The 24,547-nt window shown below is 42.7% G+C and overlaps 1 protein-coding gene across 2 annotated transcripts; it reads left to right on the top strand.

Moving 5' to 3' along the window:
* Nucleotides 1–1,083: 1,083 nt before the first annotated feature.
* On the top strand, nucleotides 1,084–13,742 carry wfdc1 (WAP four-disulfide core domain 1). 2 transcript variants are annotated; one of them, XM_079163615.1, is made up of 7 exons: nucleotides 1,084–1,429; nucleotides 10,663–10,858; nucleotides 10,978–11,061; nucleotides 11,604–11,744; nucleotides 12,203–12,250; nucleotides 12,351–12,410; nucleotides 12,494–13,742. In XM_079163615.1, the coding sequence occupies exons 1-6, from the start codon at nucleotides 1,337–1,339 to the stop codon at nucleotides 12,407–12,409; spliced, it is 621 nt and encodes a 206-aa protein (XP_079019741.1). In that variant the 5' UTR covers nucleotides 1,084–1,336; the 3' UTR covers nucleotide 12,410; nucleotides 12,494–13,742. The 2 variants fall into 2 exon arrangements, with proteins under 2 accessions (XP_079019741.1, XP_079019742.1); XM_079163616.1 differs by lacking the exon at nucleotides 12,494–13,742 and having other exon boundaries at nucleotides 12,203–12,259.
* Nucleotides 13,743–24,547: the final 10,805 nt, after the last annotated feature.

Below are 24,547 nucleotides of genomic sequence, written 5' to 3'. Positions count from 1 at the left end.
GTTTCCAAAGTATCTTAAATGCACACCTGCACCATAATGATCATAATGTGATGCTACCAAGTGGACAGGCTGATCTGTCTGACTGTCTCACATAGTCTCTTCCACTATCTCTATATCTCCCCCTGTTCTGTTCTCTCATTTTCTCCCACTCTAACTCTTTACTCTGTCTTTTGTGTAAGTGAAGCCGTGGGCCTCCCAGTGACACGAGCGCTGCTCCTGTAAAACTAATAATGACTGAGATTTGTGCAGGCTTAGCATTCTTTCTCCCTTTCAGTGCAAGACACTGAGAATGGAGTGAGGGGAGGGGATGGGGAGAAAGGTCCAGTGGTAAGAGGGGGGTTGGGGGGTCTAATGTCCTAGTTTGAGAGGGTGCAACTTGGGAAGTTGTGAAAAAAGAGGCCCCTTTCCCTGAAACACACCACATGCTTTCATTTTGTATGGTTCAATGCCACAGAAATCACACTTCATCTGCTCCAAACATATTATACAGACCACAGGAGTGTACACACATGGACACATACATACACACTGTTCAAGTATACCCTCACTCTGTCATATAAATCATGCATATCCTGTCCCTAAGAAAAATCAGGAATGTAAACGAATGATGCTGGACAGTTAATAGTTAACATTACTGCTTCAACTCTAGGCCATCAGTCAACAATTTTTTTTTTAAACCTCACACTTAGAATCCATTAATTTCCCCTCCTACAATACCGCACGCGAGCAAAGCACGAGAAGCAAAGAATATAAAATATGCCCCACACACTGAGACAACTCTGTCAAACTCACATAAAGATCACCAGATGTGCAGCGAGATGCAAGTTGCAACTCGGGGCCAAGGGGGAGGTCTCACACGCACTGCCCTATCTGATGCTCTCCCCTCCCCTCCTTCACCCACCCTCCCCTCCTCTCCCCAAGAGACATGTGCGCACGCTGTGCCAGCAGACAGTTGCGGCTTCCAGCGACTGATGCACAGACAGCTGCTGTTTCTCCCTTCACCGGCTCCCCAAAACTATTCTCCTTCCTTCGTTTCATCCCGACACTGCCTCCATTCATTCCCCCCTGTACGTTCCCCTTCCTCCCCTCTGCTCTGTCATTCTGCCCTGCACTTTTTCTCAGGCGGATATAAAGGCAGGTCCCGTTGGAGGGAGAGAGGGCTTGTGAAATCTCTGGCTGCACATGAGCACCGGAGAGTTATTGCTTCAGCCGGGAAGGCACCACAAGCGCGTAAAAGGACACACTTTGGAGTAAGGAGAGGAAGAAGGAATACCACTGAGACAGGAAGGGAGGGAGACGCAGTAAGAGTTTGGAGTTGGGGTGCAGGACACAGACCATGTCGGGCTCTGTGGTGCTGCTGCTGTCCCTGTTGGTCCTGTTCACAGGCAGTGATACCAGGAGAATCAGAAAAAGAGGACTCAGCCATAAGGTTTGGGATGCTAACCTCACTTTTGACTTTTGCATGTGTCTGTGTGTGTGTGTGTGTGTGTGTGTGTGTGTGTGTGTGTGTGTGTGTGTGTTTATTCTCTATCTCCATCTGACTGGCTGTTTTCAGAATATCCTCCAAAGTGGAAGTAGGTGAAAAGCTCACAGCTTGTAACAGTACAATACCAGCTCTGTTGCAGAAAGCTGGTTTTCACACAGTGAGAGCAGTTTCGTGGCTGAGGTGAGAGGTGGTCAAGTTGACCTTGTATGAGTGCTTTAACCCAGGAGTGCAAAGGGCAGTGGTGTAAATTAAGTATATTTAACCAAGTTTAGGGAAATACTCTGTTCAAGTAATTCTTGTCGAGAGTTAGATGAGAAGATCAGTCACACCAATATAAGGCTACAGCCAACAGCTGACAAGCTAAGCTTAGAAAGCTAAAAAGCTAAAAAAAAAAAACAGCTGACTCTAGCAATTCTATAGCTCACCAATTCACACATGATGTAACGTTAGTAGGAAATATTATGTATAAAAACGACATTTTCTGGCAAGGGGCTATGTGCGGGACTATTTCTTGGCCGGGAGCAGTGATATCCAGAACATAAACGCAACTTGCTGTTTGTCACTTTGGTATTTGTGTGGCTTAAACAAACAAGATAAAAACGTACATTTGGTTCTTCCACTTTGGTTTTTGTATGGATTAAAAACAAGCTGGCTGTTTCCAGAGATGGGCAAAAATACATCAAAATGTATTTTGATACAAAATACCCCCAAATAAATGTATTACAACAAAATACAAAATACTGGTGCCGGAAAATGTAACAAAATACATGTATTTTGTATTTAAAATATAGGAAATACTTTTTTCTGGATTTTCCGTTTTCTCACAATTTGGTATAGCAGAGCATTCGGGTTTGGGCTATAATGTACACAAAGCTCTAGTGAACCCCACAAAAAGGAAGAACAGTCACAGAATGTCAATGTAACTTAGCAAAGCTATTGAAAGACAAAAACTTGATTGATTATGTATATATATATTTTTATTAATGGGACTTAATAAACTTAATAAACCATAAACTTTGTTTTGTATCAACAAGAACATATTCATCACATATGACATACAAGCTCCCAATCTCCCTCTTCCTATAGCTAGCTACTCAACTGATAAGCTAACTTGCTAAACACTGGCTATGCGCTAGCCTAGACAGCATGCTAGCGTCATTAGCATGTTAGCATCAATCGCTAGCTTGATATTATAACCATCACCATGTACATAAAGTATACATCAAGTTAGTTGACATCTGTCACACTCAGATACAATATTTAACTTGACAGACAATCCGTTGAACTTGAAGATCTGAAGACTGAACTCGTGAACTGTTTTTTGATTCGTGGAGAAAGTATTTTGAGTATTTTAAATACAAAATTACTCCACTCTAAAGTATTTTGTTACAAATTACGTTAGATTTTGAATCAGCCCTATCAAATACAAATTACAAAATACTCAAAAGTAATTGAAATACGTATTTCAAATACAAGTAATACAAATACTGCCCATCTCTGGCTGTTTCCCTGTTTGTAGCCTATATGAAGCTAACCGACTAAAGGCTGTGGCCTCATATTTACCATGCAGATGTGTATAATGAAGTGTGATTTTGAAGAATTTGCACTTTACTTAATTACATCCCATGCTACTTTTTACTGTTACTGAAGAAATATTTTCAGATTATGATGCATTGTTATAGACCAAACTACCCAAAAGTAGAAAGTAATCACAATTAGCTCCATTACAACAACATAAAAATGCTGATCCGGGTTAATGCATCCCTTTGAAAAGGATATTCTGTTTTTGTTTTTTTAAATGGTAATGCTTCTGAACTTGTATGTAGCATTTTGAATGCAGGACTTTTATTTTGCAATGGAGTGTTACTACAAAGTGATATTGCTTCGACAAACACGTAACGGACACGCTTTGATTTTGAAGCATGAAAAATCAACATGGACGGAGTGTGAGGAGTGTGCAACAGGTTGGAATAAGTTGCTGATTTTCAAGTTTCCATATGAGTAATTGAGGGGCACACACAATGTACAACCTTTGTCTCTGTGTGTGTGTGTGTGTGTGTGTGTGTGTGTGTGTGTGTGTGTGTGTGTGTGTCTCTGTGTGTGTGTGTTTAGAGTGGATTATTAGGGCAGGAACTGAACTTGCAGACCGGGCCCCTGCTTGTTAACTCAACTCAGTGTGGCTGATTGATCATCTCTAACAAGGGCTCACTGTAGCGTGCTGCCTTCTCTTTCATTTTCGCTCTCGTGCTTCAATGTTCTCACTTTCTAGCTGGGTTGTGCCCCCATTGGCCCTTTTCTCTCTGTCATGCTCTGCCTTCGTCTCTCTTCCCTTCTGTCGTATGAATCCGTTAACCTTTCGACATCTCTCTGCCATGCTTTCTCCTCCCCCTCGCCCATGTGCCTCTCTCAGCACAACACCCCCCGTTTTCCCTCTTTTAAATCTCTTTCTCTCGTCTCCTCTCAGAATGGGCCAAAAGCACCGTCTTGCTTGACTCTGCTTCAAAGCTGCTGTAATTGGAACATGCTGAGACGGCTGTGCAGAAGGAGTTTGTCTCTTTCCCTCTGAACCTTTTCATCTCTCAATCTCTCAATCTTTAATTTTTTTCAACCACCTCCCCCACACGCAAGCATACACACACACACACACACACACACACACACACACACACACACACACACACACACACACACACACACACACACACACACACACAGCCTCTGCCTCATTCATAACACCGGGGCTGCGCGGAAAGACAAATTATAGTCACTGAGAATTTCACGTAGGCACTGTGCTACGGAATAGTCAGTGAGTCTTGAAAGGAAAATTGGTAAAAATGTATAACAAACTCAAGACCACCAACATGCTGAGTGCCTTATTTATCTAATCTATGATCAAGTGAATGTCTTATTTTATGTATTATTTTCAAATAAGATGTGTAAACACATTGCTCACTGTAGATTGGAAATGTATTAGCAAAATGTAAGCTGTCACTTTTTACTTGCATTATGAAATCTACAATTTCCAGTTCATAAAAAATGTGTTTTCATTATGTTTTTCTTTGCCTCTCTATCTCACTGTCTTTGCAGGAATGACCTTAACTTCCGTTATCTGACTTAAAGCTCTTAACAGAAAGGTGTATGTTTGTATTCTGGGTCAGATTGTCTTAAGGAGCAGAGTCACGTCCTCCATGCTCTCTTATCTAGACCTCCCCCTGCCAAAAGGGTCAAAGGTCACCGCTAGCACTTTTCTAATTTCCTCTTTGTGTTTGGCTAATATTGCCTAATACAACAGGGGATGAAATAAGGGTGTCGAGGGAAGAAATAGGCAAGAGAGTGTAACTTACAATCAAGAGAAACACATTTAATGTGTAGATGGGAAAACGGGTGGAATGGCGTCAGCAGCAGAAGTCGCACACACCCACACACACAGATTATTTAGTCTCATACAGCCATAACACAGTCTGGCTCAGACACCTGCCTGGGCATGTCAGTGAGCAGGAACAGTGTCTGAGGCTACCGCCATAAATCTTTCCAGTTTAGTTTTAATTTATTTGATGTGATGTGAACCATTCTGACAGCACCTGGTATTTAGACAGGGCCCCTGCAGATGCTCAGAAACATGTGTAGCCTACTTCCTGTTCTTGGGCTGGCCGGCTGTTTGACTCGGCCGGGGGCAACTACGTAAAACAAAACAGATTCACACATCACTGATTTGTAGCTTATAAGGAAGTGTCTACACTATGTAACAAAGCTGATGCTATCAAATATGAGTGAACCCAGAGGTTCAGGTCATGAGCTGACTTGAAGGGGATTTAAAGGGACATTTTGATTGCAACGGTTGAGAATCAGCATCTATCAAATTACTGCCTGACTCCTGCTCTTTTAACTGTGTTGTTGCACAAACACAGCTAAACGCAAGGAATGTATTTTAATTCATCAGTAAATAGTTTGTGGCCTTTAAGGCTGAGAGTTGACAAGTCCTGGGAATGCATGACAAATGCAGTACAGCCTTGGCTAGTAGTGGCTGTTTAAAGGTCACGCCGGCATTTAAAATGGCCAAATTCCATTGTAATGAAATAAAGCAAAGTAAAGAATTGCTGATAATAATGGATTTGCTTGCAGGGGAAGTGAATCCCTGAGAAGTTCAACTTTTCAAGGGTTAGCTTGTTAGCTGCTTGGCACCATTCACTTTTATTTAACCTGCTATGTGGACTATACACAGAAAACAGACATGATTTGCTAACACGAGAAAGTAGTTGCTGGTACAAAAATGTCTTTAAAACCTGTGTGAACTTATTGTCCTGTTAGCGATTGAGCTAAGCTAGCAAGTTTGTTAGCTTTTCCCTCTTTATTTTGTAAACAAAACCGTTTAGGAAGCTATTTTGACTGAGCGCTAGCTCACGATTTAGTTGGCAGTTAGTCTGTACAAAACGAAATAATTGCAACAGTAAAATTCCCTGCAGATTAAATGAATGTGACAGATCGATTACAGATACAATTAATATAAAGATCACATAACACATACAAACATTTGTAATAACTCAAATTCATCGAGAGCAAGACACACATTCCATACATAACAAAATGTAATAAGTATGTGTTGACAGCCTGGATGTCCACATTTCTTTCTTCAATGCCATCGTTTACATATTTTTCTAATTAGGAAAGGTTTGGTGCATATTGAATATTAACATAAAGAGAGCGTTGTATGTTATTCTCAAGAAAGTAATTTAAAACGTACGTAGGAGACAATCCACAAAAACGATATTTGTAAATTTACCATCAATTATAAGAATATATTTCACAGAAACTTCAATATTAAATGTGGGAAATTCAGGAAAATAGCATAAATGAAGGGCAACAGCACCTTCAATTTAGGCAATTTTTTGTGAATATTTTCAAGTGTATATTTTGTGGCTCTTTGTAAAGAGGGGAGTTGTTGTAGTCAGTCAGTCATCCATTTTACCAGTAGCTGCGTGAACTGGTGTGTGCGGTTCTAAGCAGGACTAATCCCAGTCAGATGATGTGATCCGGCTGGTCAGAAGTGTATGATTGGACTAACACTGTAGTAGATTGCCTCTCAGTACGCTATACACACAAACCAGACAATCACATCAACTGCTCCTTCACTTTTTTTTTGAGCTGGAGCCTCTGATGTTCCAGACATTCCTTTTGTGTTGCAACCAATTCATAGCAAACCTGAGTTTTAGTATGTGAGACCAGAGACATGTTTGTATCCATAACACTGCTTACCAAACATCTGCACTACAAACAGAATAGTGGAGTAATAGATGAGTTTAGGGTGACCTCTATCATTGCCGTCCCTGCTACCTTCGGCTATGACTGACAGATAGCAGATGCTGTTTTCCCAACACTAATTAGCTGCATTCACAGTTGGTTTAGCTCCCCCCCTGTCGCATAAACCATGCCTCATATGGGTCCAGTCTGTTGGTCTGCATTTCAATGTGAAACATCACCACCCTCCCAGCGTGTCCACAGTTCAAAGACAGTTTTGCTCAGCTGTCGATGTACCAGTTTGTCCATCAGCATGTCTTCCCATCACTCACTGAAACTCTCATCTCCCACTTTACAGGCTGTTTGCCTCACAGTTTAGCCTGCTGCTTCTCTATCTATCTGTACGTCTGTCTATGTTTCTGTCAAACTGACTGCTGGTATCGAAACAGGAAATGAGTCCTGACAACCCAAAAGCTAACCAGATGTGTACTGTGGGCTACTTCATCTAGTAGACATGGGAGATGTGGCACATTTGAGTTGCCACTTATACGAAAGAACACAGTGTTTTCCTTGTTTATGCAAATGTGTGCACAGCCTTGACCCCGCAGTACTGTATGTGCAGAGATTGAGTGTGCTTCTGGGTATGCGTATGTGTCTCTGTGTGCATGAAGCATAGGAAACAGAAAATATCAGTATCTGTCTAAGATCTCTGCGTGGAAGCATGAACGGCCTGATCTCAGTACAATTACGGAGCCAGACTGGGTCTCCAGTGGCTTCTCCACACAAACTCCCCATAAACCGCAGAGCAAGAGCACTAAAGAGAGAGACAAGGAAAGACAGACTGAACACGAGCAGTTTGAGATCAAGCGCTATGACCGCCATCGTGCCAATGCTCTTCAACACCAATGAGATCAAGGAGGAAGAAATAAAAAAAGAAAAAAAAAAGATGCAGAGAGATAGTGAGAGTTGACAGAAAGGGGGAAAACATGCCCACAAGGGCCCGCTGCCAGTGTCTACAGGAGAGCAGCACAACAGACAGGAGTGTAAATAACCATTGTGGAACATCAGAGAGATGTGCGTGGGATTGTGCGAAAGATCTCAGGATGTAGATCATGGCGGCCCTTCTGGCATACCAAGACACAGCGTAGAAGACACAAGAGGAGCCCTGAGGGTGAAGCAGTTACACGAAGAGCTGAATGACAACAAAAGTACAGTAAAAAATAAAAAGTTTGTTAGAAGTAGCATCCACAGTGTTGGCAAGTCTAAGGCTCAGGGATCAATGCAGTAAACACATATAAAAGAACGAGTGGCTTCTGCCGCGTACAGTACTCGTGTGTACAAGCAAACTCACGCTTTACACACGCAGTCACATAAACAGGAAGGGCGCACTTGATCTTTTGTAGGACACGTTTGCAAGAGACTTTAGGAGCAGATCGGATATGAGACTAGGTGAGTAAGGGCAGTCATTATGTCATCATCCAATCACAGCAGACTTTGTAGTCTTCATTCATAGATTTAATTGCACCAAAAGACGTTATGAACCACTTCGGCTCCACTGAGAGCAATGAATGAAAGAGTTTGAAAGGCCTGGTGTCAACATGATACCTGCATTTCGGTGCCAAGTAGGACATGGAAAAAAATATTTGAAACCGAGACTCTGCAATTATACGACATCCACTGTACCCGCTCAGCTACCAAGGCGCTCTAGAATTTGATTCTTTTGGCCACTTGCGGCAGCGTAAAAGTTGTAACCACAACATTATCATATCATCTTTTGAAGTTGATAGAGCCAAACGGTAAAGCAAGCTTTACTCGACTTTCACTGGAGCAGATCACAGCTAAGTACCATAGCTACTGTACACATACACACACACACACACACACACACACACACAAAGATACACACACCGTCCCTCTGATATGCCAGACATTCCTTTTATTTGGCAGCAGTGAGATTTTCCACATCATATCATCTCAAGCAACTGAGAGGAAATTCTTAGCAACTCCAGTCTGAATATGTGAAGAAGCCCAGGCACATTTGTTTTCTTCACTCTGCAAACAAAGTGCAGATATACAGTATATACCTTGGAAAGTTGAAGAAATCATTTGAAACTACGATATAGTTTAATTAGCCACACATGGAACAGCATTAGGGCTCACTTGGGGTTGTGTTTCTGGTCACCTGATAATTGGAAGTCCAATATTAGCTCTCATTTTAGCTCTGTTTTGGTCTCCACCAACTCCTGAAAAACAATATCTGGCTCTTCAGCTGCTAAACGCTCCACTATGTATACTAGCTAATTGCTAGCTTTGTCACAGTGGGTTTATCGGAACAAAAGCGGCCTTCTGTGTCAGGAAACAATGCTGAAGACTGACTCAGAGCTACAAACACATTGCAGCCAGTCCCCAAAAGATATTGAACTTCCAAACCCAGCCCCTCAAGTGATGTGCAATCAAAACTTGGACTGCTTACTGTAAATATGCAGCACCACAGTGTAACTCTTAGAGGCTCTGACTGTATTGTTCCCTCCATCCCTCTATGGTGTGAATCACCCATCCCACCCCTCAAACAACCATCCACCCACCGAGCTCTCAGCTGCCAGAACGAATTAATGTGGGTTTAGAGTGAACACGTACAGTGTGTGTGATACCACCATCCACGCCAAACATTTGCTTTCGTTTTTCCGGTTGGTTTGTAAGAGCGTTCAGTAAGCCTGCCAAATAAACAGCACAGTTTTAATGACCGTGTGCGACCCACAAGCTGATTATCTAATTACTAATCTGGTGCAGAGGAAAAACACCCATGTCTCTCTCTCTCTCCCTCTCTCTCTCTCTCTCTCTCTCACCCTCCCAAATGAATGGACTGGAAAGTCTCGGAAATTCACCCGCACAACTGAAAAGACATATATATTCAGAAAAATGTAAACACTGGTTGTGCTTGTTTGACACAGCATGTGTTGTTATGACAAACAACTCTGCGGTAATTACATTTTAAATTTGATTACAGCCATGATGACAGTGTTACAAAGGATTGGATAACCAACCAGCAACATAACTTCCTGTGCCGTTGAAGGGCAAAGAGTTCAAAGGTAACCTTTGTTGCTATAAAAGTGATGAACTGTGGAATGAACTTGATCACACTGAAAGCAAATACAGTGTTTGAGAAGGTATGAGAGTTAATGTTTAGTCAAGGGCAGCTGTGCTACTTGGGATTTTGTTTTAATATTCCCCATGTGTACATAACTTGTCCAAACCAATGAACAGGAATCAATAACGAGCAGCAGCTGAGGGGAAAAAAACAACTATTAAACCCCAGACGCCATGGCTGTGATGCAGATCTCGTTAAGTTATCCTCTGCAAAGTATTTAAGAGGAGGTCTTCTCAGCAACACTGGAAGCATGTGGGCCTGCGCTTAAGGTTGCCAAAGCCGTCAACGTGTGTGAAGCGTGTCTTTGCTTGGCTCAGGGTCCTGTGGCCTACTTTCTCCCTCTCAGAATCACTAGAAAAGCATTTGTTCACACAGTGAGTCACGTTCCCGATCCAGGTCAAGACTTGAGCAGGCAGGCAGGCATACTGAAGCCAAAACATCAGTGTCCTTGCTGGAGCTCTGCTGTGCTGAAAAGGGATCACTCAGATCCATTGCTGCCCTCTGGTGGCTAGAAAGTGCAATCCGTGCAATTTTACAACCACACAGTTAGCATCCAGTGCTGTCTTTTTTTCCAGTTTGGAACCAAATTTAAATTTCCAAAAATCCTTCATGATGTTTAACAAAACACTTCCTTCCAAAATGACTCGTCAGGAAGTACAGGTCTAACGACAGAATTCGATTTTTAGCCAAGCTGGTATTAAACTAAATGCTTAAAAATGTTCTCTTATATCCAGTGAAATGTACAAACAGCTACTAGAACAAACCTCATCTACATTATTTCTCTCTCTTCCAGGACTACGAGTACCCCAACCAACCCCAGTCCACACAGCACCAGAAGAACGACAGGTGTCCGCCGCCACCCCAGATGCTGCCAGAGAGAGCCTGTGAGGTGCCGGGCTGCCGCTCAGACTCAGAGTGTGAGCGCCATAAACGCTGCTGCTACAATGGATGCATCTACGCCTGCCTGGAGTCGGTCCAGCCTCCACCGGGTCAGCAGAACCAGCAGACAGTTACACACAGTTGTGTTTGGGAAATGAGTCTGTTTTTGTGTCTCTCTTGAAACCATTTAACAAGTATGGCTGTGGATCTGTGTGTGTGTTCTGAACAGTGTTGGACTGGCTCGTGCAGCCCAAGCCTCGGTGGTTGGGGGGCAACGGCTGGCTGCTAGACGGCCCTGAGGAGGTTCTGCAGGGTGAGTATACACACCAACACCTGAGTCACTGAGGTCAGAGGAAACACTTGCAGCTCCTCATGGTCAGCTTGCATGACTTAAAAAAAAAAAAACCTCACCTTACTGAAATTCTCAATGATCAGAGGGTACCTTAGCCTTCACAAATGCTAATGCGATCCTGTGAGTACGACACCAGGTGTCATTCAGCACATTTTGGTTTGATTTCCCTGTAGCTCCACCCTCCGGTGATGTATGTGCTGCTGAAGTTGACGATCAACAAGGGGGAAACAACTTAATTAGAAGGGACAAAGAGACCAAGTTCTCCACTGTTAATCGTCTCAGTAGACTAAAATAAAATCACAGCTGGAGATTATTCTAAAACTGTCATTCTGCTTCAATGGATATAAAAGGTTCTTGTAGGCTTTCTGAAGTTTGCATGGTAGGTTGAGGGAGGACAAGTAAACAAAACAGAAGAAAAACATACCAACACCATAACCACTGACACTAGTATATTTCATGTTTTTGATTTCTTTCTCATGCACAGTATGTTTTCTGCCCACTAGCTGAGGCCTGCAGCACAACTGAGGATGGAGACGAGCCTCTTCACTGTCCCACGGGCTACGAGTGCCACATCATCAATCCAGGAAACCCTGCCACTGGCATCCCAAACCGGGGACAGTGCATCAAGCAACGTGGCAACTCCGGTATGGCTAGAGTACTTCCGTTGACTTATAGCCAGGCCTTTGACACAAATCATCTCCTATCTTAATTTTATCTTCTAAAACGAATCTGTTGCTTGTCAGATTTAATGGAACTTCTCTGCAAAGTCTGTGCTCTTTCAAATCCCCAAGGGACAGGGACAGGACTCTCTCTGGTATCTCTTAGCACATCACATGCTGTTAGGTGCCACGTTTCTCCCATTAGATAGATCTAGAAATATGCAAATTGGAGTGCTCTGTCAATAGAGCAGATTGCCTCAACATAATCTGTGGCTGAAGCGGTTGGCAGAAATATTAAACTAATGATCTAATCCAAAGAAGATAACCTTTTTTACTTTATGCATCTCATAATTGCATTTCAAGCAAGTGCAATGTGTATGATATGGAGAGCAGATGTCAACCTTACTTCTTTTTTTTTGTCTTTTTTGCAATTTTATTTACAGAAGGACGTCTGAGGCACAAATACTTCAAGGACTACAAGGACTACTTAGGTAAGTGAGGTAATGTGGACAACCTAAAAAAGCTGCAACATTACTGAATCAGAAATCAGCGCCGATCTTCCTGACACGTTGATGGCTCTTTCACTGACAGGCACCAGTTCGAGCAATGCAGTGGGCTACGAAAAACATCATCACAAGCACCTGGGATGAGGTATGTTTTCAGTCACGTTGAATGCTCATTTGCGCCTTTAGCTCCTTTTAGACAACGCCTAATGTTTTCTGTTCTGCTCTCAGATCAGCCTGACCTCAGCCTCACCTAAGACCATAACACAACCTCAGAACATCAGCCCAGTCCTGTTCGATCCGCTCGCATCACAACTGAACCGGGATCCGATCTGACCTTTTTGCCAGACGTCCAGCTGCTACCTCCTCTTGGGAAGCCCCGTAGTCGCCGTGCCTCACAAAGTGTCTTTGTCTCTCTGTCTGTGGTCTGTGAGCAGATGAGGCAGAGAGTGTTAATGGTGAAGCAGAGGTGTGCACCAAAGCTGTTTATCAAGTGTCTTAAAAGGAAATAAGGAACCAAGGCTATTTCTTTTGTCATTTCTTTAAAACCGTCTCCTTCGCTGCTGCTCATTGTTATTCTCACAAACACACTCTCTAACCTTAAGGCTGGTCAGCAGAGAAAATCGAGACCATGTGGCCGTGACACTCATTCTGTCTCTCTTGTTCTCAGAAGGACGGTGCTCAAATTTCCTGATCTGAAATCTGGAAAGTATTACAGACAAATAGTAAAAATTCTAGCTGCAGTGGTTCTCATCTTTGAATCAAATCCAAATGTGGTTTAATGCTCAAACTTATAACTCTAACTCAAAGAATAAATGCCATATGAGTGTGTGGATTGTGTCAGTTTTAAAGGATTTGGAACAGCTGTAAATTAGTTCTAGCCAACAGATGCTGACCGTGATTTCCTCCCTATAAAAAGCAAACGCAAATTAAAATGCAGTTTATTTGAGAGAGATGAAGATTTAAAGAGATACTCCATCTGTGGTAATATAGAAGATGTGATACTGTAAAGATGGATTTGGGGTGGATTATCCTTTCAAAATAAATATATCCATCAAACTCTGTACATATTATATCTGTAATTAATTTCCTGAAGTGAAACAAGTCAATTATCCACCAGTGCATTATGATTGTTCAAACAATTCATAATTTTCAAGAATCATACTGCCTAATTTCAAAATAATGGTCTCTCTATTGGACTCTATCACGTTCCCTGTTGCAGTGCAGACCTGATAGTAAAAAAGGGCTTTGGCACAGAGCGGATATATTAAACTGGTCAAAAGATCTTCTGTGTCGTTCTCAAACGTATAGCTTGCTTTAGTCAAACTTAGGTTGTCTCTGTTGTCAATTCAAATGGTGCTCAGTTTCATTGCTGCCTATAATAACAGGAGAATAAGCTGGTCACATGATAAAGTGAATGTCGCTATCTGACTGGTGCTGCAATGTTGCCTTGTTAATTCTATATAAACCACATTGTTGAAATAAACCTGAGTTCTGTGCTGTTTTTTTCTGTTTTCGGCAAGTGATCTTAAATCTCAGGACAAAGTTAGGAATTATGATGAAGAAGCAATGACAAGTCAGGTAAAGATTACAATGCCATGGCAATGGCTACAACACAGACTTGTGTTCTCTCCGATCATATCGGTTTTGTCTTTAATGGAGTCTTTCTGACAGTTTCAGGATAGCATCCGTAAAATGATAAAACGTTTCATTTAACTGCCTAGAAATGAGCACAAAGGAAAATATATTATTTTTTCCCTTAGCTTGTTATATATATATATATATATATATATATATATATATATATATATATATATATTGTATTTCATATGGGTCCATTCGTATTTATTATCTATTGTGTAAAGTGTCTTTTGGTGTGTCTTGAATGGTGCTCTACAGTATGAATGAAAATAAATGGTTATAAATGGTTAGTTAAGAAATATATATGAATGGATACATCTATGTGTACATAATCATAAATGCAGCATCCCATCATTGGGCATATCAGACATGCACGTTTTGCACAACCAAATAAATAATTTACAGTGGAAGTAGAAGATAATGGGAGACAGATGGTTCACAATAGGGTCAGAATTAAGTGGCACTCCACACCTGGTGCTAATCAGCCAATCAATGATAGAGAGAGGAACAGGTGTTTGTCTCCACTTATCATTGGGATGAGAGTTGTCGAGCTTATTAAAGTTTATCATAATGATAGATTTTAACTATGTTGTTACAGTTGATTCTGGAGAATTGCAGCTTTTCCTTTTCTATTGGATTTTTCTATATTTAATTTGATCATATGAGTGCAAGTTGGTTATTGCTTCAGGGGTCCAAACGTCATACAGGAAATACATTCGAAAACAAAAGAAAACAACGGCACCAATTTCCAACAGCTTACAACATTTAACATCTGCATTCACTTCTTTCTTTCTTTCTTTTTACATAATTTAACTTTTTAAGTGACCTTCTTATCATAATATTTGTAAGCATTTAGAAGTTTGCATTCCTGATGTCAAATTAATCGTTGTGCATTCAATGCAATGCTACACCTATGAGGAAAACGTATATCCCAGTGGGTGTCTGTTCCTCTCTTTGTCTCGCGCTCTCTCCCTCTCCTCTCACCTATACACGCGCGCGCGCAAGCACGCACGTGAGCGCCTGTCTAAAAAGCTGCGTCAGAGTAAAAAAAGGCAGAATCAAACTGTCAGTGAGTAGAGTGCCGAGTATAACAGGCATTGTGTTGCGGATAAGCCGGTGGAGGTAACGCTCCGCGGCACACAGGCTCGGAGACTGTTGGGCATGTCGCGCATGACTGCTTCATCACTGCCAACTTGTTGATTTATTTCACCATGAGCGCGCCGAACAAATCATCAGAGAAAAGGTTAGTGCGCGTTTTTGGTGCAATAAGTTACTGTTTTGTTGTTTGTTTATTCATGTTTCGCATAATATCTTTGTATTCTTTATAGTGTTCGCCTAGAGGCCAGTCTATAGATTTAAAGGGTGAGCCAAACTCGTGTATAGTATTTTTTTTGTCAGGTAACGTTGGGCCTACCATTCACAAAAGTTATCTATCTTCGGGTTAAATAATAAATTAGCTTAAGCTACTTGTTCAGAAACTTAACTATGTTGGTAGTTTCGCACCAGAAACTGCCTGACTGACTGACTGACTTGACACCTCCATAAAACAGGCAGAGCTTGACATGCTGAATCTAAGACAAACCAAATATTATGTGTCCAGAAGGTGTCAGTGTAGTTTAATGCAAAAGGCTGCAGCAATGAAAAAGGCTCTTCATTTTACAGCCATGACTGTCAACAAGCGAAAACTCATAAATTCATGCATTTTTTAATATATGGGTCTATATATTGTTGTTGAACCATGGACCAATAATTATTGGCATCACTGAATATTAGTTTCCATGCGTAAACGTTTTTCCTTTGGACAGAATTGGCTCGAAAAATAAGCTGGAAAAGCTATTAAAGGAAAGAAAAGGCACCTTTCCACTTCTGATCAAGGTAAGAGGACAGTTTGTTATTCATGTCAATACTAAGTCTTTGATAGGCTTGTATTTGTTTTGTTTTTCTTGTCAGCCTGACCGCTTCAGTATATTACCATCATTTATAGCGGTGGCTATGTTTTGGAGTGCCTCCAAGCAACCTTACACCCCGTGCAGGCTATTAAATAAATGTTATTTAGGTAATTGTATGAACTCAGCAGAAGTGATTTATTAGGGGACATACCCTGCCTTGTGATGTTCTTGGCCTAGCGACACTAAGCCATCTGAGAGAGGTGCCCTGCTGTTACTTATTGCAAATGTTTGGAGAACAAAACTACCCAACCCTGAGCCATTTTAAGGCCACATACTGTATCAGAGGAGTTCTGCGCTGACACCAGGACTGCTCCTCTTCATGGAAAGTTCCACGACAAATACGACCTGTTCACGCTGCATTGGACCGATTCGCCACCCTCTCTTCCCGCGGGGAGGGATTAGAGTGTTTCAATGCCCTCACTGAGCTCCTATAGGACACTTTTCTACTTACTGTTGATTGAACTTTGACAATAATTCTTCGCGCTGCAGGGTAGGGCTGGGCGATCAAAGAGAACATTTAAATATCTGGTCAGAAATATGAATATTTATGACCCTATACCCAAATATCAATATTGCGTCTGATGTTGTAAGTTTGACTATTAGTGCTTTAACAAGATATTTACGCAATGAGAGTGTCAGTTCAAAAGATTCTCTCTTTTTCAAAGTTAGGCTATCAATAGAGAGCATTTGCGTCATTACAAATAAAAGCAGCTGCTCTCAACAGATGCACTCTGCCCCTTCAAGATGTGAAATATCCAGAGACTGTAGCAGGCAGCGTGTTTGTAGCTTTGACATGATATGACTCAGTACTGAAGTCCACCTTCAGCATTTTAGCCCTCTGTTTATATAATAAAGCGCTTTCAGATCGTTCCAATAAAGTGGTATATCACATGACTTATTTTTGGATGTACTTCCCCTCACCGAAGACTAATCCTGACGTATTGGAGTCTTTATGCCAAAATGTATTGATAACCAAAATAGTTTGTCTCTATGTCGATCGACTAATCTATATAAAAACAATGTCACAACACTGGATCATTTGTTGTGCTCTTCATGACCTGCTTCAGAGTATTAGAGCAGACCCGTGCACCTGGCCCAGCCTCCACCCTCACTGACTGAGGAATAGGGAGTGTGCCTCCCCATTATTCTGATGAACCCTGCCCCTGATTGGGTTTCTCATCACAGCTTTGTCCTTTGTTGACACCGGACCCCCTGAAATAAAAGTGGCCATTAAGAGAGAGCGCTCACCTCTGCAGATATCAGTGTCACCCAGCACATTATTGTAGCCTATATAATACCATCCTTTCTAATAGCCTTTCTTCTTACTTCTACTTCTGCGTGTGTGTGCATGAGATTGTGCGGTCATCTGCGTAATTTCAGTTGGAGTTCATCTTTCTGCGTGTTTGTTATCATTTGAGTGTGCCAACTGAAACTTTCTCTAGCTTGTGGTCAGGGTCGTCACATGGCCAATGCTTCTCAACATGTGAATGCCCCGTAATAGTTGGCAGCATCCACTCTGCTGTGGATGACTGTTATCCCTCCCACTGGTGGTGCACACAGGACTGTGGAAGCCTGGGCTGCGTTTGGCCGCATACTGCCCAGGCTGAGCCTCGTCTTTGTGCTGCCGTGTCACAGCTGCAGGCTTCCATGTTGAGGAGGTGCTCCAGAGAGGACAACTGGACTGAGACACTCCCCAAGTCTGATAAACATTAATTGGATTTTTAAAAGAATGCTGGGTAAACAGCCACCCTGGGAGTTTTGTTAATGAGTGCCTGGCTTGGTTGCACGTAGCGTCTGTTTTCCTTTAACGGTGAGTCATGCAATGCAGAGCAGCTAAACAGGGTATGCCAACGTCCTCCCCCGTCGCAATCGCTCCTTCCATCTCCTTAGGCTCAGGAGCATTGTTGTGTAATAATGTGTGAGGTCTTATCTAAAGTATTGTTGTATAAGAGGATTGGTTGTTGTCGCCTTGTTAGGCGCACTGATTCCATCATACATGAAAATATCATAATATTTATTTAATATAATTAATAATTAATCAAATTAAACAATAATTAAATACTTTTGCACACATTACCACCACTGTGTCTGAACCAGCAAATGCCGCAGTTAATAAAACCGGATAATAAAACCGTTAGAGTCTAAGATGGGATCTCCTTTTCAAACTCTGTCCCTCCACGGTGTTTTGATGACACTGTGTGGCACGGTATAGCCTCTTGTATTTGGCACCCAGAGACAACAAGCGTTTCAATCCTCATTGTCCACATCGGCCAAACATGTCATCGGAATAATCCCTGCAATTTGCACTAATTGTTACAGTTTGAAGGCAGTGTATTGTCTGTGTCAGTCTAGCTCGGACACTGGGTCTTTTGTATCCAAGTGCCGACAAAAGCGGATCGCCTTGCGAGGTTGTTGTTGTTGAAGGTGACAGGAGAGTCAGTGCTTATGGGGTCAAAAGAAGAGCGGACAACGCTCATCTTACCTGGGTGTCAAAGCTCACCTTCGCCCATCACCCATGTAAGAGCAAGGAGACAGGCAAACGGTTTCAGAGTGGTGGGATACGGGCAGTGACTCTGCGTTTCTTGACCGGTTTTAGCAACGGCAAGAAGATTTGAAGAACGTAAAAAAGACAGGGGGAAAAGTTAAAAAAGGAAAAATGTGATATGGTGACTTGTGTCGCCTGGAGGCGGGCAACATCAGAGCCATTTGAGGACGAGGTGTGCGGCCCAAGAGATTCCAGGCCATCATCACTCACACAGGCCTGGCTGCAAGAGTGCAACTGCTCCATCCTCAGGTTCTCAGAGCTGGCAGGGCAGAGTCTGGGGCATCCAGGTCAACACCCGCACTGCACATGATAGGGGCTAAAGCCTGGAGTGTTGTAAGCATATTTAGCACCGAAACCTCTGACACACATGTTATGGTTGTGGAGGTAAACTAGCAGGCTTGAGAAATTTCACATACACATGCACTTGTCCAAGTTTTGCGCCACACCTGCCTCAGTTGTCTGGCGAGTGGGCCAACGTTTTAATCTGATCGGCCTTATTGAAATAACAGTCAGGTTCTGAGGCACGAGCAGAGCCAGACATGGGGCCCTGGGTCGGGTCTCATTCCAAGGATGGAAAGCAGCCGATCTTAGATGAAAGAATAATTAATGAGGTAAGGCTTCCATAACTGAGCAATTTGTAGAGAAAGTCTGATTATGTTGAACTGAAAAGTATCGACGATGGTGTTTTAAGTAGGTTGTATTCGGAGCAGTTGAAGAAGCGTTCTGCCTGTTAATCTGTGTGAGTATTGATTTATTTAATATTAAAGGGAGATGATGAGATGGCAATAGGAATATAGTTTTTGTACTGACTAATTTGAGGATAGAACTGTAAATACAGTATGGCTGTGTGAAAAAGGTTTGTTTTTGGTGATCCCGCACTAGATGAGTTGGAGCACTGGATTAGGTTTGTCTGTATTTTAGATTAGCCTCAAAAGTGAGGGATTCATTTTTCAGACTCACATTCGAGAATTGGGTTTTTTAATACCACCACGGCCCAACTACCTGCTAAACAAGGCCATGGAACGTGGCTTTTGATCTAATTCTGGAAAAAAATGTAACAGTCTGGGTCTCTGTCTGACAAAGAAAAGACAGGACGCTCTTGTATGTCTGTTTGAGTTTATTACGGAACATGAAGGGAGGTTTCATGTATCATGAAGCACAAGAGGATTATGTGTACTCTGTTTGTAGGTGGACTCGACCAGCTGGCACAGTTGACACACATTTGAAGTAGTAGGTCAACCTCCAATAACCACCCCACACAATCGCACCTTCAAATACACAAAAGTGGTTATAAATTATGGGGAACGTTGGCTATGACAGTGTATGTGACAGAAACAATGTCATTGTAGGCAAAGGACCTCAATAAGAAGAACAAACAAACTATAAATATCTCAATGAAACTAGTGCAGTGCATGTTCGGAGCGGGCCGATTTCTTGGTACCGGCTATCGCTGCTTGCAGAGAACCGCTTATCGCTTGTTGAGTCCAGGGAAGTGAAGAAGAGTGCGGTTGTAATGTAAGTACATCCAGCATCCAGCTGAAAAAAAGAGGCATTCGCTTTTTTATTCAAAGTTAATAATATTGAATGTGTCCAAATTGCACCAAATTCCAGACTGCGCTCCCTTGGGCCCCCGGCAACACATGGTTCTCGAGAATTATACTGTGATAATGAATAATAATGTTATTGATCTGCAAATATCTGTTGTCCAAGTTATTCATTTCATTTATACTGTATATCATCCTATATAGTCCAGCACTACTTGGGTGCGAGTAGCAATGGCTCAAAATGACCGTAGAGGTGATCATTTTATGACGGCATTTTGATTGTTTGCATTCTGCATTTTCAATGATTTGTTCTGTCAAGGGGTGTAGTGAGCCACCATGTTTACCAGGAAGTCACAGCATATAATATCAAAACACAACTTGCCGTCGCCCTCTGCTCAAAAACAGAGTAGCTGCATGTACGTCACACTCAAGAGCCATATGTATATCTATATATATACATGTTATATCAGTACAGAATGTTCCTGACTGAAGCTACGCAGCAAACGTATAATGTGACTGCTGCAGTAGCCCATTTAGACTTTGACAGAGCTTTGCTACCATCAAATCTTTGCTGATTGTTACTGTTGCTGGACCCAAGATGCATTTTTGTCTCACCCTCTTCCCCAACGTGATGTGAGCCTCTCCACATGGTTAATGGGATTTCACTTGGTCTGAGCCCCGCTTAATTGTTTTAGCCACTACAATCACACAAACACACACACACATGCATGCATGGATTTACTTGAAGAAAGAAACACACACAAAATCACTCATTGCTGATTCCTTTTGATAGAGCATGAGGATAATCTGGCAAGAGATTCAGAACTTGACTTGATTGTAATTACTTTACTAACAGCTTATTGGATGTTCTTTTAAAACACTGACTGCTGGTGCTGGTTGTTCATCAGATACCATTGTTACAGTAGTTGTGGTGAAGTCAGTCGCCCTTTCCTCATGCCTGTCATATGATCTGTTTTTTAGGGGGGCACAGGGGATTTGTTGGGGGGAGATAGCAGGTCAACAGTATATGCAACATAGAAGAAGAAGTATTGAAACTGCTCAGAAACCCCTTCATTTTCAATATACATACTAAAGTCAGACACACTCTGAATGCCCTAGATCTGTAGTTTGTGGTTGTAAAATTCTATCAAGCTCCCAGAGATAACAGGTCATTTTATATAGTGACATCAAGTTTCAAAAAATGGTTTCACTACAATGAAATGGCTAATATGGGGAATAACATCATCACACATGAACAGAATTGGGCTCATTGGAACCACAAGAGTTGCAGGTTTCCAGTCATACACAATGTATGCAATTCCAAGGCTCTTTAGGAACCTCAGCATGCAGACAAAGTCCAAAACACCATTTTTAGAATAGGCAAATTATTGTTATTGTTTTTTGTAGTTTGGGCTTACCATAAAGTCGGTATGCCTGTAAAGGGGTAAATTTGTAGGTAGCATAGATCCCATTTTCATTCAGATATCTTCAGCTGAGAGGTCAAGGGACCCCTTGAAAATGTTGCCTAATTCTGGAGCCTTATTCATCTTTCACTTCAAGCTAGCATGACATGGCTGGTACCAATGGATTCATTAGGTTGTCTAGTTTGAAAATATGAACGCTTCAAGACTAAGCCCGCTACAGCCTCTTAAATACAGTAATGTCTGCCGTGATTTCCGTGGTTGCTCGGAGGGTTAAAGAGCAGTGTCCTTTAAGTCTTGGTCCACTGAATTTCCATTCATAGATAGCTGGATGAAAGACTCAGGGAACATCACCTGAAAACACTTTGTTAATCTGCACCAATTAACTGTTGCCAAGATCCATTATCATGTCCTACGTAAACCACAGTTGAGCCTATAATTGTCCGTATGTCTGTGAGTGTGTCTATGTCTATGCACTCGTGTCAATCTGGGAACCCATATGTTGCTGAGAAGCCTGCTCCCCGTTCTGAAACTGCAGATGTCCACCTGCTAGCCATGCAGGTCAAGCTACCCACACTCTTCTGTGCCAACTGTCAGTTTGCCTCGTCTGGCACCATAGCAGCAATTAGCCAGGGCCTCACAGTATGTAAGGCACCGGGTTATGGTCCTCTAAGGTCATTTGGCCCTGCTTTGACTGAGTCTCATCCGGCCTGCTTGTCCAACCATCTGCTGTTCACTCTATCCAGATCTGGCCTGAATGTTCAAACACATGGGAAGAATGTGTCCCTGGACAGCCAGCAGCCAGTCAAATGACTGTTATCACTGGGATTAGAGCAAATTAAAATTAGATTAAAAACTAAAACGATGTGTAGAAAGAAAAGAGATAAAGCAGGCAGCTACGACTCTGTGCCATATAAGCTTCAAGAATGGCTGACAGGGCAGTAATAAAATACAGTAGTCTGCTGAGTCATGCTACAGAAATAGCAGCATTTTTCCTGTCACCAAAACAAGGTGATTAATGGATTTTGTTTTTGTTGGATGGGCAGAATGTGGTCACTAAAAGGACACGTCCTTTGGAATGATAACACTTAAAAATGAAATGCTGCACTGTAACTTGAGGTAGAGAGCTGGCACTTACTCACATTGTAGTCTCGTCCAGTAAATAATTTAATCATCAAAAGTGAATAAAAAGATACAGGGAGGCAATTACAACACTATGTCCCTCCCCCATGCAGAATAAAGCTACTCAGCCACTGTGTCCTGTCCTGCTGTGGACTCTGCAGTTCCCTGCCACTGTGTGCAGCAGGCAGGAGGCCAGAGGCAGCCATGGGTGCGGTGGGATAAGCTTTCACATACGCACTAGTTGTCAGCCAGAATGTGGCATCCCGCAGGGATTTGTGGCAGCAGCAAAGCACGTGGAGAACGGTAGGGGGTTGACAGCCCCTCTGGCGTTGTCTCCAAGATACAGTGGCAAGTGAGAAGGCAGAGGAAAGTTGCGGACGTCACATGGGAGGCCCATTAGAGCTGCACATCCTCCCTGTCTGACTTCCCCAGCCCCATGAAGAGGGCCATCAGGGAGGCTGATGGGGTTTCTGTATCTACCGTAACCCCCTCCCTCTCTGGACCTGCACTTCCACAGGCCTCCTTTACAGGAAGCTAAGTGCCAGGCCCCTGCTGCTGTGTCTCCGGCTCAGGATGGGTCCCTTGTTGAGTCCCATCCATACGTCACTGGCAGCGGCAAAGACAGCGAGCACTCCCTCACCGACTATAGCAACAGCACAAAGCAACAGCCTCCTCTCACTCGCTGTCTTCAGCCTGCCTCTCTACTCTGTCTGTATCCCGGAACAAAGAAATATAGTTTGGATGAACCGGACGACGAAGAAAAGGAAAGGGCACCGAGGTCTTAAACAACCGGAATGAAATCTTATATGAATATATGATGCAGAGTCCGGAGTGTAGGGGGACCACCGGAAGTTCTGCGTTAAGACTTCAGTCATATCAAGCCGACGATGGAAAAACAGCGGAACTGAACTTAGTAGCGTCAAAGCTCTGTTCTTGATTTTGTCAAATAGAGACGAGGAGCAACACCAACAATTTACAGTTTCTAGACTACAAGCAGGAGGAAATGCAGGCCTGGCATCATCATCATCACCATCCTTCATTTTGCTTCTGAGTGCGTCTATCTGATCTCTGACCTGCAGAGTGATTCCCCCCCCCCCCACACACACACCTTCTAGATGGAAATGGTGTCTGGCTGAGGTGTGTTTGTGGCAGCATGGGGGAGATGTGCTATGTGGGAAGACGGGACCTCGCCTGCTTGCTGTGGTTTTAGCCGCTTCCAGGGCTGCTGCTGGAGCAGGAATAGGAGGGTCCAACCTGAGGTATGTTTGGAGGCAACAGAGGCAAGACACCTATTTTTTCCATCCACCCAAATCTTATCTAAATGCCCACGCTCACACTCTTTCTTTCTCACTCCTTTGTTTTTTTATTTCCTGTTCAGTCTCTATTTTCAGAATTGCTCACTTGGCATCACAGTCCTTCATGTTTCGTCTATTTTTGGTTGCCATGGTGAGATATACCGTATCTGCATTGTTTTGCTCACCAATGCGTTGTCATGTGAATCTCCCAGGTGAACTGCAGCAAGGTTTATGGTGGCTGACTTGCCAGCAGTTTGCTGATGTGCTATTTGATCTCTGCTACATACTGAAGATACTGTACCACAGTGCAAAGCCAGAGCACGACTTCAGATTCATTCTTTATTGACCTCAGTAGAGGACATTTGCTCTCACATTCTGTACACAATCAAACACTCAGAAACAGGGTTTAAACCAGCAAGAACAACAACACAACACAAGTCTATTACAGTGTGCCCGGGCTTTTTAAGGCAGTGATGGCTGAGTAGCCGTCCATATCTTCAGCCAGGGACGAGTAGGGTGAAGCTTGGTTTGACTGAGAGGACCCTGAGTTTGTGAGTGGCAGAGAGTCTTTGCCGGCAGCATTTATGGATGTCTCTGGTGTGAGGATCAAAGCCCATTTTATTGTCCAGGTTGATGCCGAGCTCTACACTGTGGCCGTTGATAGAAGTTGGGCAATGAGGGGTGGTGATGTTCATGCGGGTGTCAAAGAGGAACTCCTTCGCCTTGGTGACGTTGAGGTTGAGCTGACTGTCAGTACACCACTGGATA

This window comes from Pholis gunnellus (genome assembly GCF_910591455.1).
Source record: "Pholis gunnellus genome assembly, chromosome: 7".
NCBI classification, from domain to species: Eukaryota; Metazoa; Chordata; class Actinopteri; order Perciformes; family Pholidae; genus Pholis; species Pholis gunnellus.
The sequence above is the reverse complement of the archived record's forward strand: the minus strand, read 5'-3'. Positions and strand labels throughout refer to the sequence as shown.